This window comes from Salmo trutta, chromosome 6, assembly GCF_901001165.1.
Source record: "Salmo trutta chromosome 6, fSalTru1.1, whole genome shotgun sequence".
In the NCBI taxonomy this organism is placed as follows: domain Eukaryota; kingdom Metazoa; phylum Chordata; class Actinopteri; order Salmoniformes; family Salmonidae; genus Salmo; species Salmo trutta.
Window position 1 is genome coordinate 22,357,656 of NC_042962.1, and position 15,424 is coordinate 22,373,079.

Genomic DNA, 15,424 nt, shown 5'->3' on the forward strand with positions numbered 1-15,424 from the left:
GTAGCTTAGTTTTGGAATAGTGTAATCTGTAAGATCTTGAAATGTATTAGATAAGATCTGTAGTTAATTGAGCAGGTGTGGCCATCCTCCCAGTCTGCAACAGAGATGAGTGGCTAGTTCTTCCTCCCATTTTGCCTTAACGGCATCTGTTTAGGGTGTGAAAAGTCAGACGAGATATCAGTTTGGCTGTGGTTGGACATTTTGATACATCTATCAAACATGGAAGGTTTAGCATTTTCAAATGTAGGAAGATGTTTTAAGAGGAATCTGTAGGTATCAGAAAAACTTATTTCTGGGAAGATTATAGGTTCCCTCAGCAAATCAGAGGCCAAGGCCATGTGTGTATATTACACACACCTCAAGTTTGGACACCTACTCATTCCAGGTTTTTATTTTTACAATTTTCTACATTGTGGAATAGTGAAGACATCAAAAATATGAAACATACCGAATCATTGTGTAAGCAAAAAAAAGTTACACAAAATATGAGATTTTTCAAAGTAGCTACCCTTTGCCTTGACAGCTTTGCACACCATTAGCATTCTCTCAACCAGGTTCATGAGGTAGTCACCTGGAATGCATTTCAATTAACAGGTATGCCTTGAAAGTTAATGTGGAATTGCTTTTCTTGAGCCAATCAGTTGTGACAAGGGAGGTATACAGAAAACCCTATTTGGTTAAAGTCCATATTATGGCAAGAACAACGCAATTAAGCAAAGAAACAGTCCATTACTTTATAACATTACACACTTTGAAAGTTCCTTCAAGTGCAGTCACAAAAACCAAGCACTATGAAACTGGCTCTCATGAGGACCGCCACAGAACAGACTAAGTTACCTCTTCTGCAGAGGATAAGTTCATTAGAGTTAACTGCACCTCAGATTGCAGCCCAAATAAATTTTACAGACTAACAGACAACTGTTCAGAGACTGCATGAAATCAGGCTTTCACGGTTGAATTGCATCAAAGAAACCACTACTAAAGGACACCAATAAGTAGAGACTTGCTTGGGCCAAGAAGCATGAGGAAGACTTTAGACCGGTTGAAATCTGTCCTTTAGTCTGATGAGTTTGGATCCAACCGCCATGTCTTAGAGATGCAAAGTAGGTGACTGGATGATCTCTGCATGTGTAGTTCCCACTGCAAAGCATTGAAGTCTGATGGTGCTTTGCTGGTAACAGTAATTTATTTAGCATTCAAGTCTGACTAAACAGTATGGCTACCACAACATTCTACAGCGATAAGCCAACCCATCTGGTTTGCGCTTGTTGGGACTATCGTTTGTTTTTCAACAGGCCAATGACCCAACACCTTCAGGATATATAAGGGCTATTTGACCAAGGAGCATGGTGTGCTGCATCAGATGACCTGGCCTCCACAATCACCCGACATCAACCCAAATGAGATGATTCAGGATGAGTTGGACCGCAAAGTGAAGGAAAAGCAGCCAACAAGTGCTCAGCTTATGTGGGAACTCCTTCAAGGCTGTTGGAAAAGCATTCATCATGAAGCTGGTTGAGAGAATGCCACAAGTGTGCAAAGCTATCAAGGCAAAGGGTGGCTACTTTGAAGAATCTCAAATATTGATTCATTTACCATTTTTTGGGTTACTACATGATTCAATGTATTATTTCATAGTTTTGATGTTGTCACTATCTCTACAATGTAGAAAATAGTACAAATAAACAAAAACCCTTGCATGAGTAGGTGTCCAAACTGGTACTGTATACACATGGACACAGCCCTTCTGTCCCCATGGAGAAGCAAACCAAGACAAGCACTAGTCAAGTGTTTATTGTACATTTCATAAATAGTGAGTACATACATGGTGAGCTTTAAGAGTTAATTCGTAAGTGTAGAGGATAACAATAAAAGTGCAGTTACTTCACTTGTTACAACGTGCTCGTGAAAAATTAGCATCTTGTGTCTTTTCTGTGAAGTCCTGAGGGGGGAAACAAATGTTGGAGTTGAACATAAAGGTGACATAACATTTCAAAAGCTGCTAAAAGTGTTTTACACATGGTAATGTACAGTAGGGTTTTTACAGTAGAGGACTACCTTGTGATTGAGAAATGTGTTTTTTCTGTTTAATCATGTGTCTCGGTCCAAGCTTAATATTACTTTCATTGTCAGGGTTGGACAAAGCCGCTTTCCACAACTTCTCTGTAGGAACAGAAATGAAAGGGCCATTAGTCAAACATTTCAACGCAAATGTTGAAATAAACTTAAATATAGCAACTGCCAAATGTTTAAAATGCTCTATGGAACCAAAACAGGCTAAAACTGGTTTACACATTACATCAATAACAATGCTTTGGGCTTACCTTGAGATTTCTGTGCCGCGAGGTAGCATTGGTCCTGGTGTTGGTCTTGGTTTCTCCATTTGTCCTGAAGTGGGACAGAGACGCACACGCCAAGGTTCTCCTCATTTCGCTCCCTGATGACATTGCCATGGGGATGGCGTCGCGGCCCCCCCAACACAGATGCAGGGGGCCGATGGGGCTCTTCACAGGAACAGTTCTTCTCCCTCAGTTTTGAGTGCGGACCCATGGGACACTGCTGGATGGATCAAGAATGTATTTGACCACTTAAAAAGGTGCACTGTAGAAAACGTGCCGCATTTCCAGTGGTGTAAAGTACTTAAGTAAAAACACTTAAGTGCTACTGAAGTAGTTTGGGGTATCTGTACTTTATATTTGACAACTTTTACTTCATTACATTCTTAAAGCAAGTCATGTACACTTTACTCCATCCACTTTCCCCTGACACCCAAAAGTAATCATTACATTGACAGGAAGTTTGTCCAATCATGCACTTTTAGAGAACATCCCTGGTCATCCCTTCTGCCTCAGATCTGCCAGAATCACTAAACACAAATGCTTAGTTTGCAAATTATGTCTGAGTGTTGGTGTGCCCCTGGCTATCTGTAAATAAATAATTGTTTGCTTAATAACAAATGTGAAATGATATATACTTTGATAATCAAGTATATTTGAAACCCAATACTGCTAGACTTTTAATCCATTTTACCAGGTGACTTTCACTTTTACTCAAGTCATGACAATTGGGTACTTCTTCCAACCACTGACCATTTCCTGGTTGCTAAAATTCTAATAGTTTGCTTAAATTCAGTTTGACAAAAACAAGCAAGTAGTGTAGAGAATCATAGCACCATTAAAACCAAAAATGTGTCATTTTCAGCTGGTGTATAAAACGGGAAGTAAAAACCAAACTTAATGGAAGCATAGAATGTGTATAGGTTGGCCCTAGTCAAAAATAGTGCTATTATATATATCTCAAATAGTGTCATTTGCCAGAGTACAACAGTGTGCAGTACTTACCTCAGAGTGGCGCTTCATGGAGGAGTGAGGCCTCCTGGGGTCCCTCAGTTTGGGCCCCGGTCCTGCCCGACAAGAACTGTTAGGTAGATTGATATTTCATGTCATTACGGCGGGAACATGTCAAACCAGCAGCAGACAAAAATACTAATTGAGAGCTTGGGACAATAAGGTTCTGTCTGCAAAGCGATGATTGAAATCATTGGCTTTAAAGTTCTAAGCCCACATTGGTTTGAATGGTGAAAGCAATTTTTCATCTTGTATTCTTTTCATCTTGACTTGGGGTATTTAGAGTACTGTGTATGTAAAGAACATTGAACATAAGGCCATGTACATTGACAAATGCAGATTGAACCTTAGTCCCCAAGCACAACATACTGTACAAGGCATAATCCAAAGTCTGAAGGCATAAAATGTGCCATGCCACAACCAATACCTGTTCTCAGAGGTCTCACCCTCCGTCTCTTCATTTTGTGGTCCGCTGGGAACATCTGACCCGGAACCTTTCCTTGTTACCCGCCTCCGGGCGAGGCTTTTGCAGGCTGCACACGTCTGGGCTAGGATATATTCCTCCCATGGTGGAACGGGGACCCCTTGTCGTTTTACAATCAGAGCATCCAGGCCTGGTCCTGGACTGCCAGGTATCTTGTTCACGTTGCATTTTGTTGTCAAACATCTGGCACAGATGCGCTCCCTTTTGTGGCCACCAGAGGTCACTGTGTTCACATTGAAGGTCCGGTTAGCACAGAACTCTTGATCAGAGTGGCTCCTCCTGTCAACCTTGTCTCCGAGTCTGCATCCCTCTCCCTTAAGCCTGAGTGGAGCGGTTGTAGTGACTGAAACACAATGAGGATCTTTAGGCTCTTGGTCATGGTTTGGTTTCCCTTTGGGGCTAGACAGCTTAAGTGGGCTGCCTCTGAGGATCTTGCGCTGCTCCTCAACATCAGAAGGCATCTTGCTGTGATAGTAGACGTTGCCAAAATCGCCCAGCCAGCTAGTTGAGGGACGGTACGTGGGTAACCCCCCAAAGGCGGTATCCTGATGATCAAGGTCACTCACCGCACCCCTCTTTTGACTGGTATCTGGAGATGTGAGAGTATTGTCCGTTTTGTTAGGACTGGATATTGCAGGTACCTCCATCACATTGGGGAGAATCTCTGCCATTGATATATTTTCATTCCAAGGGCTATCCACCATGGGGGCTTCCTCCACTAGAGAGACCACTTCAGCTGTGGGGACTTTCTCCGCCCCAGGGATCTCAACCTCCACCATAGGGACCACCTCTGCCGTAGGGACTTCCTCCACCATGGGGACTTCCTCCACGACCACGGGGCTCAGTGCCTCCCTGTGTGGCTCCATCAGGCCCTGCTGGAGCATAAACTCTGCTGAGGGGACGTACGGTGCCAGAGACGCCGACCACACAGACGCCTCAATCTTCCTCAGCTCTTCTAAGTACTGCATGTCAAAGGGCAGGTGGAGGATCTTAAAATAGACACTCTTGGAGCCGTTCCCACTCAGTTCTCCGTCATTACTTGTAAATTGAGGCCCATCGGCATTGTGGCTTTGGACCACCACTCTGTAGTCCATATCGGATTCAGAAATCCCTGGTCGTTCGGCAAGTGTTTCCGCGATGAAAGAGTCACAATCGTCAAGAGCAAGGAAGTTATCTGGTCCGCCACTCGAGGGTGACCCATCCATTAGAAGTATATCCGTGCAGGCTTGCTGGAGACACTGATCCCCCTCCTCCCCAATCAAACCCATCCCCTCCTGGCCATGGAGCATCCTGCCCTGTGAGGCCTGGTGGTGGTGGAGGGAGGAGGAAGAGCAGAGCTGCACCAAGTCTTCATCGGTCCCAGACACGCTGTGGGCAGTGCACAGTTCAGATGTCTCATGGGAGTGGAGGATATTTAACCCTGTAGGCGTGCTGCGGCACTCCAGCCTCAACTCCTCCACCTAAGACAATAGGATGGTATTTTGTCAGTTTATATACAAATTTGCCTTGCGTCATAACTCATTACGAGACACCAAAAATATACAGAAACAGAACACCAGGAACTGTAGAGGGGATAAAAATAAATGACAAATTCACAACACCTCTGTCTGGAACACAAAGCTGCCCTTCTGGGGTGCAGCAGACCTGGTGGAGATAGGAGTGTTGTTGGGGGCGGGTGCCAAAACAAGGTCCTGGTAGGCTGGTGATTTAGACATCACCTCCTGCACAGCAGAGGCTGGGGATAGTGACTGGGCAGCTGTGCAACTGGTGTCGCTGCCAGATTCAGAGTTGGTTTGGACATTACTTTTCATAGACGAGTCAGCGTTAGAGAGTTTGGGGTCAGAGCGTGCTGCGCCTAATGTTGGCTCAGTCTGTACCTAGGATGAAAAGGGGAATATTGTCTTAGTACTGCTGTATACAAAATAACTAATTTTAAATGCGCAACATAATACATATGTACATTGCACATTATCCATATGTACAACCACAGTGCCTACGGAAAGTAATCAGATCTCATGACATTCCCCACATTGTTACTTTACAACCATTTTCTAAAATGGATTAAATAAAAATCCTCTGCAATCTACACACAACACCCCATAATGATAAATCATAAACTGGTTTAGAAATGTTTGATATATTATAAAAATTAACTTATTTACATAATTATTCAGACCCTTTGCTTTGAGACTCAATTGAGCTCAGGTGATTCCTGTTTCTATTGATCATCCTTGAGATGTTTCCACACCTTAAGTGAAGTCCACCTGTGGTAAATTCAATTGATTGGACATGATTTGGAAAGGCACATACCGGTCTATGTAAGGTCCCACAGTTGACAGTGCATGTCAAAGGGAAAACCAAGCTATGATGCAAAAGGAATTGTCGGTAGAGCTCCGAGACAGGATTGTGTCGAGGCACAGATCTGGGGAAGGGTACCATAAAATGTCTGCAGCATTGAAGGTCCCAAGAACAGTGTCCTCCATTCTTAAATGGAAGACGTTTGGAATCACCAAGACTCTTCCTAGAGCTGTCAACCCGGCCAAACAGAAATCAGGGAAGGGCCTTGGTCAGGGAGGTGACCAAGAACCCGATGGTCACTAAAAGAGCTCCAGAGTTCCTCTGTGGAGATCAGAGCAGCTTCTAGAAGGCCAACCATTTCTGCAGACAGCGCGCTCTGAGTTTGCCAAAAGGCAGCTAAAGGACTCAGACCATGAGAAACAAGATTCTCTGGTCTGATGAAACCAAGAGTTAACTCTTTGGCCTGAAAGCCAAGTGTCACATCTGGAGGAAACCTGACCCCATCCCTACAGTGAAGCATGGTGGTGGAAGCAGCATGCTGTGGGCATGTTTTTCAGCAGCAGGGACTGGGAGACAAGTCAGGATCGAGGGAAAGATGAATGGAGGAAAGTACAGAGAGACTTAATGAAGTCCTGAGTGCTCTGGAGCAGGTTCTCAGACTGGAGCGAAGGTTAACCTTCCAACAGGACAACAACCCTAAGCACACAGTCAAGACAACGCAGGAGTGGCTTCTGTACAAGTCTCTGAATGTCCTTGAGCTGCCCAGCCAGAGCCCGGACTTGAAGCCGATTGAACATCTCTGGAGAGACCTGAAAACAGCGGGCAGCAACACTCCCCATCCAACCTGACAGAGCTTGAGGGCAGAAACTCCTGAAAAACAGGTGTGCCAAGCTTGTAGTGTCATACCCAAGGAAACACGAGGCTGTAATCGTTGCCAAAGGTGCTTCGACAAAGTATTGAGTAAAGGGTCTGAATATTTATGCAAACGTAATCTCTTATTATAAATTAGCAAACATTTCTAAAAACCTGTTTTTCTTTGTTATGGGGTATTGTGTGTAGATTTAGGGTTAAAAATATATATTTTGTCAACTTTAGAATAAAGCTATAATGTAACAAAATGTGGTAAAAGTCAAGGGGTCTGAATACTTTCTGAAAGCACAATACCTCAGAGTTGATCATCTCCCTGCTGGTGGCTGGGGCATTGTGCTGGTAGCGGAACCTGTGGGCATCAGTCATAGACATGTATCCATTATTATTAGTATGAGGTGATTTGATGTTAAGGTGTTAATACATTGTACTGATGTATCAGAATTCTTTGTTTGGTGTATTTCACACAATCATTGGCTTGGCATACGACATTGGTAATGAAAGCAATGTGAACTTCAATAAAATACTCCAGACAACCTGCGTGCATGGTAAGCCATGGTCTGTGGGTAGTGGGCGGTGTGGTAGTGGGGGTTGATCATACGCCTGTAGTCCGCCAGGTGGAGCTGAGAGTGGGGTAGGATGTAACCCGGAGGCTCCATGTAGGGACTGGGCTGGAAGGGACTCGGCATCATACCATACCCTCCTGACAAACAGATTCTAATTCAAACAGTGTTTATCTTTACTTTAAGTGACAAAATTCAACACACATGACCTACATGGTACTTAACAGATTTAAGTGTATAAACGTGGCCCTTCTAGACCCTGGTCAAAAGTAGTGTACGATGTGTGCCGTTAGTGCAATAATAGGGGGCCATATAGGATAGGACCAAGGCTTTACTGGAGGTCAATACCTCCATGGTACTTACCCATCCCAGGGAAGCCGCAGTAAGGGTTGTATGGCATGGGCCACTGATAGGGTAGAGCAGAGGGGTATAGCTGGGAAGGGTATGGCTGGGAAGGGTATGGCTGGGAAGGGTACGGCTGGGAAGGGTACGGCTGGGAAGGGTACGGCTGGGAAGGGTGTATGTAGAAGAATGGTCTGCTGTGCTGGATGTGGTGGGGCTGCTGGTGCTCAAATGACAAAGTAGATTTTTTTTATTCACAGGATACAGATTATAGTAAACAGTTCAATGACATTCTCTTGCATTGGGTGTATTGGTTAGAGCGTTGGACTTGTAACCGAAAGGTTGCAAGATCGAATCCCCTGAGTTGACAAGCTAATAATCTGTCGTTCTGCCCCTTTGAGAATAAGATTTTTTTCTTAACTGACTTGCAAAATGTTAAACAAAACGCCGTTATTTGTATAATCGAACATTATCCGTTTGGAGTATTGTTTCCACACAGAATTCGATGAACACAATGTGTGACAGGTAATCCTGGGTTGTATTCATTAGTTTGATTCCATAACATTTAGTTGCAGATGTTTTTCAACAGAAAACATCACTCTAAGCTAACGGAACAAAGCGGGGAGACCTACCAGGGATGTGTTCATTTCAGATTGATGCAAAACATTGTTAAACGAAAACGAGAGTTTGTAGGACAAAAATTAACTATGTCCCCTCCCTTGTTTGTGCAGTTTGTTTCCATTGCAATCAGTAACGAATACGCCGCTGAATTTGTCCAATATAAACTGTTGTAAAACGTTTTACATTGAGTTTAGCAACGGACTAAGACTAATGAATATACCCCAAGTCTCACACAGGAGGATCTTCGTAACTATTACGACAGAAGGAAATGTCTAAACAAACATCCGCTACATTCACTTGCCATAAACGCTTACTTGCTGGTGTGGGGGCTGGTCCTCAGGACGTGGAACTCCGTAAGGTCCAGGGTGGCCTGGGTGTCGGGGGCCCTGGCCCGGCTGAGGTCCATGGGCTGGGTTGGGCCCACGAGGGCCCGCTCCAAATGCATGCTGTGCTGTAGACGCGGTTGTTTCCATATCTGTAAGAGAATTTAAAAAACGAAGGGTGAAGAGTAGGATATTTCCTACACAATTCAGTCCCCCTTCCTCATCTCATCAATCAGTGTTGGTATTTTCTATAGTTTACTGTGTTTGACTGAATTTTCAAACGCTTTTGAAAGTATGTCTAAACACACAAACGCTTTAAGAACACTAAGCTCTTTAAATTATTACGCTAAAATTGGGGGGAGAGGCAGGCAATGAACACATTTTACTTACTCGCAAAACGAATATAACTATCTAGGAACCAGTATGGCAGGCGTGATGGGAATTAAATAGGGAATTGAAGAGGGTTGGGCCATTGACCACGTTTTGGATAAAAAAAAAATGTATAACCGATTACTAATTATTTCAAGGTGCACCTGATTCCGTTCACCCAACTACCCAATCAACTCGTAAAAGAGGTTGTCGTAATGACGGTAGAGACACGGAATGATCGGCTATGAAAAGCCAACTGACATTTACTCCTGAGGTGCTGACCTGTTGCACCCTTGACAACCACTGTGATTATTATTATTTGACCATGCTGGTCATCTATGAACATTTGAACATCTTGGCCATGTGCTGTTATCTCCACCCGGCACAGCCAGAAGAGGACTGGCCACCCCTCATAGCCTGGTTCCTCTCTAGGTTTCTTCCTAGGTTCTGGTCTTTCTAGGGAGTTTTTCCTAGCCACCGTGCTTCTACACCTGCATTGCTTTCTGTTTGGGGTTTTAGGCTGGGTTTCTGTACAGCACTTTCAGATATCAGCTGATATAAGGGCTTTATAAATACATTTGATTTGATGGCGCTCATTGGGCAAGTTCCTTTTGCATGACCCGGTGCCACGGGTGGGCGGAGTTTGGTATTTTAGAACATTCCATTGGTCCTTAAATTAAATCTCCAGGCACCGGGCCATGCAAAACAATCTCGCCCGTTGTTTTCACTTGCATCATTACCAGTAAATGTATACAGCTAACGAAAACTAGCTTGCACGTCAGTAATTGAAAGCAATAACTGTAATTTGCAATCATAACCCAAATAAGACTGTCAGCAACTTCACTTCACAAATGCTATGGCAAACTGACAAAATCCTACATGGCAATAGCATTGCCTCATGTCAAGTATTCTAATATTTGCCATTTATCAAGTTCTTTCATTTTCTAGCATAAAATGTGTATAATTCCAAACCATATGAACACTTACTAGCAGGTGTAATAAACCACAGCCAGGGTAGGGTACAATGAAATTCATTTTAATGATGCACACAATGGTCAAGCAAATCAACATTTCAAAGCCACCAACCCTGTGCTGGTGAATAAGTAGGTATTTTACCACAAATAATACAGTACAGTGCTAGCTAACAGGCTGTGTCTATAGACCTGAAAGTGTACTTTATTAGCCAAGGAGACTTTAACCAAGTCTCCTTGGTTTATCACCCCAAAGAATAAGTGTCCATCTATATTGTGCAATCTACTAAGTGCTCTTTTTCTGTGCCATTTTATTTGATCAATGGTGTGACATTAACATCTTGTGTCTCCTCTCTTGGTGGACCCTGGAAGAAGCAGAAGATTAGAAAAGGATTCATACACCAACATAACACACAGCCATTCCAGTGTTTAATTGCTATATTGTAATTACTTCGCCACCATGGCCTATTTATTGCCTTAACTCCCTTATCTTAACTCATTTGCACTCTGTATATAGACTTTTGTTTTCTTTTGTTCTACTGTATTATTGACTATGTTTTCTTTATTCCATGTGTAAGTCTGTGTTGTTGTATGTGTCGAATTGCTTTGCTTTATCTTGGCCAGGTCGCAGTTGTAAATGAGAACTTGTTCTAAACTAACCTACCTGGTTAAATAAAGGTGAAATATATATATATTTTTTTAAACAGCAAGGTTTTAGAGCACTGTAAAAGGGAATGAGGTTCCATTTAGGATGCAGCCCAAGTATTGCCAATAGTGAAACAACAGCAGAAGATTAATGAAAAAAACATTACCTTTTCCCCTGTGACATCGTGGTGGCTCCTCTTCCTCGTCATCATTGTCCTTTTCCTCATCTCGCACTCTCTGGTACACCAATGGCTTCCACAGAGCTTTCCTCAGTGCCAGTCTTTCTGAAAACAACCAGACCTGAACATTACGTTCTCACATTCATAGAAAACACATCTGAAGTCATACGTGTCAGGCGTTTCAGTGCTGATTTAGGGTCTGTTTTGCATCACAACGAAGAAGGTTACATGGATGGGGGGGGGGGGGGGGGCTGATCATAGATCGCCACTCCTACTCAGATTATTGACACATGGCCCCAAGTCAGTGATGCAGGTACATAGGACAGCTAAAGAATATCCATTAAAATCTATTGATCGGGATTGGTTTATATTACCTTGCAGTGAGGCCTGTGGCTTTCGTCTGGGCTTGGCCCTACCTCTCTCCCACCTACCCGGTTCTGAAGTCTCAATGCCCTCTCTGCATAGTCCATCTAGAGAGAGCAGATCTATGGTTTAGTGTACATGTAACAGTATAGCTTCCGTCCCTCTCCTCGCCCCTACCTGGGCTCGAACCAGGGGCCCTCTGCACACATCGACAACAGCCACCCTCGAAGCATCGTTACCCATCGCTCCACAAAAGCCACAGCCCTTGCAGAGCAAGAGGAACAACTACTTCAAGGTCTCAGAGCGAGTGACATCACCGATTGAAACGCTATTAGCGCGCACCCCGCAAACTAGCTAGCCATTTCACATCGGTTACATATAGGGAAATCAAATATCAGCCAACTCTGGCCCCAATAATGCATGAGTAGTGCGATGTTCCTATTTCAATGGGAGTCCATATTTATGTCAACGATGCCCTAATGGGCATACTTGGGGCCATTAGAGTGAACCCATTAGTTTACTAATCAAATTGCAACGGTCGGAGGTTCTATGCCCGTTCTAGAGAACCTATTTTTACGAAGAATACTTACCTTTGCATGTCTTGTGTTCCTTATCCCCTGCATCCTGCCCACCTTCCACCACATGGCCTTCATAATACTCCAGCTCTGATCCCACCAGCACCATCTCTGGTTCCTCCTGCTGCTCCTCTGGGCCGACAGCCTCTCTACACTGGCCTCTCTTACAGCTGGGTTTGGGATGCTGTTGGATGTGTAGAGGCTGGTGTTTCTTGGGGACAGGGTGCTTCTGCACGACCACCCTAGTGGGGTGCGCGCTCTCATCACGCGTCCTTGCAGACTGTTGTTCCTGCTCGACAACTTCATCAGAATCCCCCGCCTCATCATCGGCGTACACCCTCGGGCTGTGATGAACTTTAACCCTGCTTGCCCCTCCTTTCAACAGGCTCGAGCCACAGCAGGCGCACAAGAGCTTCTTGGACTTAGGACAGACTTTCTTAACCCCTGGCTCTCTGTGGTGCTCGACCTCCGCAGGGAACCTCCTCCCTGCGTAGACGGAGCTTCTGGGAAACCGATCCATGTCCTCCAGGTCGGTGGAGAACATCTCCTCTCGGGACGATAGCTCATCTAGGGAGGGACTGAGGACGCTTAGCCTTCCGTGGGCTGTCTGTGGGGGGCAGTAGTAGTAGTGGTGACGGGCTGGGGAGGAGGTGGAAGCCTGGAGGTCTCCACACAGCAGAGCAGAGCTAGAGCTGGCAGAGCAGTCCTTCTGCAGAGTTCCAGCTGTCAGGACCTTGTCCAAATTAAATCCAGTTAAAGTTTGTCATAATATAGAGAATACAATGAAACACTTACAAGGTGTCAAACACCGCAGAATGAATTAAATGCTTACAAGGTCTCAACAAACACTGCAGAATCAAAAGAAAAAAAAAGATCCAATTAAAATGATAGTAAAAAGTTACCTTGTCAAAGGGCAGATGGAGGATCTGGTAGGAAAGGTCAACATCCAGTTTAGACAGACCTTTCCTATCTGGAACATCAAATGTTTCTTCCCCACGTTTAGTGTCCTCTAAGGCTTGCCAGTCAGAGGCTAGGGGGGATGGTAGTGACTGTGTGGAGAGCAGGTTGGAGCAGTGGCCCTGCCACCTAGATCCCTCAGTGGAACTAGTACCATCTGGATTGGTGCCGTCCTCCTCTGCCTCGTTGTCTACGTTTTCAGGTCTGGGGCTGTCTTCTGACTGCAAGACAGCAGACTGGAGGCAAAGATTTTCCAAAGAACAGCGATGAAGAGACCCCTCCGCATGTTGCTGCGGGTCCAGGTTCTCCTCATGAATAGATGAGCTGTCCAATGGGGGGTCTTCGTCAGAGTCCACAGCCCAGCCCTCCTGACCCAGCCCGCCGAGACTTCGGCTTGACTCACGGTCATAGACTGCCGCCGCGGAGTTACCGACGCTGAACAACCTGCCCATCGGAAACGACGACTGCAATTGGCTGCCTTCCAACTTCCCACGCGAGGCTCCGTGACCACTGTGTACGTCTCCCACCACCTCACAAGATTTCCTTCCCCCATCTGGCGAGAATATTCCGGAAGACTGAGAAACGACACCGGAATCCAGCTCTTTCTCAGAACCCTGCATCTCGTTGGCCCGGAGTTTGTCCAGACATTCTATGAGCTTGTTGAGCGCATCACTCGGGTCCGTCTGAGCCTCAGAACAAACCACCTCTCTCTGGGTGTGATCCTGGTGGTGGTGAATTAACTCATTAATGAATGAGAGAATATATAAAATAGCCTTATTCATCTGTGCACAAGTTGCACGAGAATACATACATGGTGGTGTTGTTGCTGTTGGCGGAACATGGGCTCATGCACAGGAGGTAGATGAAAATGAGGTGGTTCATACATGCGTCTGTAATCAACTGGATGCATGTGTGGAGCGTGTGGCGCAACATATCCACCAGGATACTGCATGTATGGGTATGCGGACATGTATGGACTAGGACGTCCATAGGGATAAACTCCTGCGGAGAACATAAGATAAAAAAAGAAAAAAAAGAACATGCAGCAATATTTGCATCCAAGAAAATCACTAACTAAAACAGTAATAATCCATAATCCACTGAAATTATGGTTTGAGAAAAACTGCATGACGCAAATGGAAGTTTTCCCCTATATAGCGCACTAAAGGGTCCACGTCTAAAGCAGTGCACTACAGCACTATATAGGAAATAGGGTGCCATTTGATTTGGGACCCAAACAAAGAAACATGAAAAGGTAGGCCTACCAGAACCAGGTAAGCCATAGTGGTTGTATGGGTTATTCATATTATGCCACTGATTGTGATGATGATACATGTTGTAGTAAGGTTGAGAAGCCGGCTGAACATAGAAGAAGGGCCTTGGGTGATTGACCTGTCGCTGGTTATGCTGACCGCTTTCCATCGACTGTGGGTGTTTGCTCCCTTATATATATATATATATATATATATAAAAAAAAAGAACAATCATTGTCATTCCATTATGTTATGATTAATCAGTGTTAATTAAAAAAAATTAAAAAAAGTTTTAGGTCATAAGTTTATTCAGAGAGCTTCAGAATCACTAATAATTGGTGCACACTCATAGCAGCCGAGTGCCAGACACATTGTGTCTGGAGATACGGACTTGCCTGGAAACCCGACGGCAACAAACGCTAATTTCTGCACGACGTAGAATTCTACGCAATTCAACGTTGGGTTTCCAGGCAAAATGACAGCAATGGAGTTGGCAAGAGTAGAAACCGATATAGGACCAGGCTACAGTGACAGACTTATATCCATATTTAAACTTTGAAAACACTTGACAGGTAATTAGACAAGGCCAAGGGAAATTTGATTGGCCTACCGTCCATTTTCTGATGTATCCAACGATTATCAAAATGAGAGCGCTGGAAACTAGATGAGGCCTACTTCACAATGTTACTACTACAAATTGGAACCACTTTTTTCCCTTCACTGTCTCACAATTAAAAGAGCATCCTACTGAGTAATTTTACTTGGTAGACTCTTTCAGAACTATACTAAAATCTAATCTTCAATAGTTTGAGCTACGGATATCTACCGTTCAATCAGTTTTATAGATTACACCTGTGCTCCTAATTTTATTTTTTGTAGTTTTTTTTTTTTTTTTTTTACATTTCACCGACATTTTCTTCCAGAAGAGGGCGCCATTTGCCTTGGAGAGACATTTGAAGATGGACTGAGAGGATTCGATTAAGTTGCCCCGAGTTGAACCCGGCTATGGCCCGTCACGTGACCTGGTGAAGGCGGTGAGGGAGGCGCGCCGTGCTCAAATCGAACGGTAATCTGCGCTGCTTGGTAATATTGTCAACAATGCAGCATGGTGCATCGTTCATAAACATTCATCTCTTTTACATAAAATATATGTTCGAATTTTCAAACTAGTTTTAATTGAGGAGGCAGATAAAGCGGTTTTATCAAAAGCAATTAATTGTGCATGTGAAAAGCCCAAATCTTAGTCATTACTCCACGTGCTTAAAGC

General features: G+C 44.3%; 2 protein-coding genes and 1 long non-coding RNA gene across 3 annotated transcripts; all 3 read right to left on the minus strand.

Annotated features, from left to right (window-relative positions):
* Nucleotides 1-1,778: 1,778 nt before the first annotated feature.
* Nucleotides 1,779-8,006, minus strand: LOC115195282 (uncharacterized). Its single transcript, XM_029755049.1, has 9 exons — nucleotides 7,923-8,006; nucleotides 7,534-7,699; nucleotides 7,294-7,348; nucleotides 5,433-5,708; nucleotides 3,775-5,291; nucleotides 3,342-3,417; nucleotides 2,325-2,559; nucleotides 2,059-2,163; nucleotides 1,779-1,942 (listed from the first exon to the last, which is right to left on the minus strand). Exons 1-9 carry the CDS (start codon nucleotides 7,957-7,959, stop codon nucleotides 1,914-1,916), a joined length of 2,496 nt encoding a protein of 831 aa, XP_029610909.1. The 5' UTR covers nucleotides 7,960-8,006; the 3' UTR covers nucleotides 1,779-1,913.
* Nucleotides 8,007-8,037: 31 nt separating this feature from the next.
* On the minus strand, nucleotides 8,038-9,488 carry LOC115195670 (uncharacterized). The gene is made up of 3 exons (XR_003878729.1): nucleotides 9,236-9,488; nucleotides 8,837-8,997; nucleotides 8,038-8,127 (listed from the first exon to the last, which is right to left on the minus strand). It is a non-coding gene; the product is annotated as an uncharacterized LOC115195670 (long non-coding RNA).
* A 741-nt stretch (nucleotides 9,489-10,229) lies between these two features.
* Nucleotides 10,230-14,343, minus strand: LOC115195671 (uncharacterized). The gene is made up of 7 exons (XM_029755779.1): nucleotides 14,170-14,343; nucleotides 13,716-13,906; nucleotides 12,850-13,626; nucleotides 11,963-12,680; nucleotides 11,384-11,479; nucleotides 10,998-11,114; nucleotides 10,230-10,550 (listed from the first exon to the last, which is right to left on the minus strand). The coding sequence occupies exons 1-7, from the start codon at nucleotides 14,324-14,326 to the stop codon at nucleotides 10,519-10,521; spliced, it is 2,088 nt and encodes a 695-aa protein (XP_029611639.1). The 5' UTR covers nucleotides 14,327-14,343; the 3' UTR covers nucleotides 10,230-10,518.
* Nucleotides 14,344-15,424: the final 1,081 nt, after the last annotated feature.

What these genes read in the sequence shown, in the direction of transcription:
- LOC115195282 (XM_029755049.1), bottom strand. Translation starts at nt 7,959, where the DNA reads ATGCCATACAACCCTTACTGCGGCTTCCCTGGGATGG. An exon ending in ATGGCTTACCATGCACGCAG is followed by an intron (nt 7,349 to 7,533) that starts GTTGTCTGGAGT and finishes TGATGCCCACAG; the next exon opens with GTTCCGCTACCAGCACAATG. An exon ending in GGTGAGACCTCTGAGAACAG is followed by an intron (nt 3,418 to 3,774) that starts GTATTGGTTGTG and finishes TCTACCTAACAG; the next exon opens with TTCTTGTCGGGCAGGACCGG.
- LOC115195671 (XM_029755779.1), bottom strand. Translation starts at nt 14,326, where the DNA reads ATGGAAAGCGGTCAGCATAACCAGCGACAGGTCAATCACCCAAGGCCC. An exon ending in CTATGGCTTACCTGGTTCTG is followed by an intron (nt 13,907 to 14,169) that starts GTAGGCCTACCT and finishes TGTTCTCCGCAG; the next exon opens with GAGTTTATCCCTATGGACGT. An exon ending in GCCACAGGCCTCACTGCAAG is followed by an intron (nt 11,115 to 11,383) that starts GTAATATAAACC and finishes GGTTGTTTTCAG; the next exon opens with AAAGACTGGCACTGAGGAAA.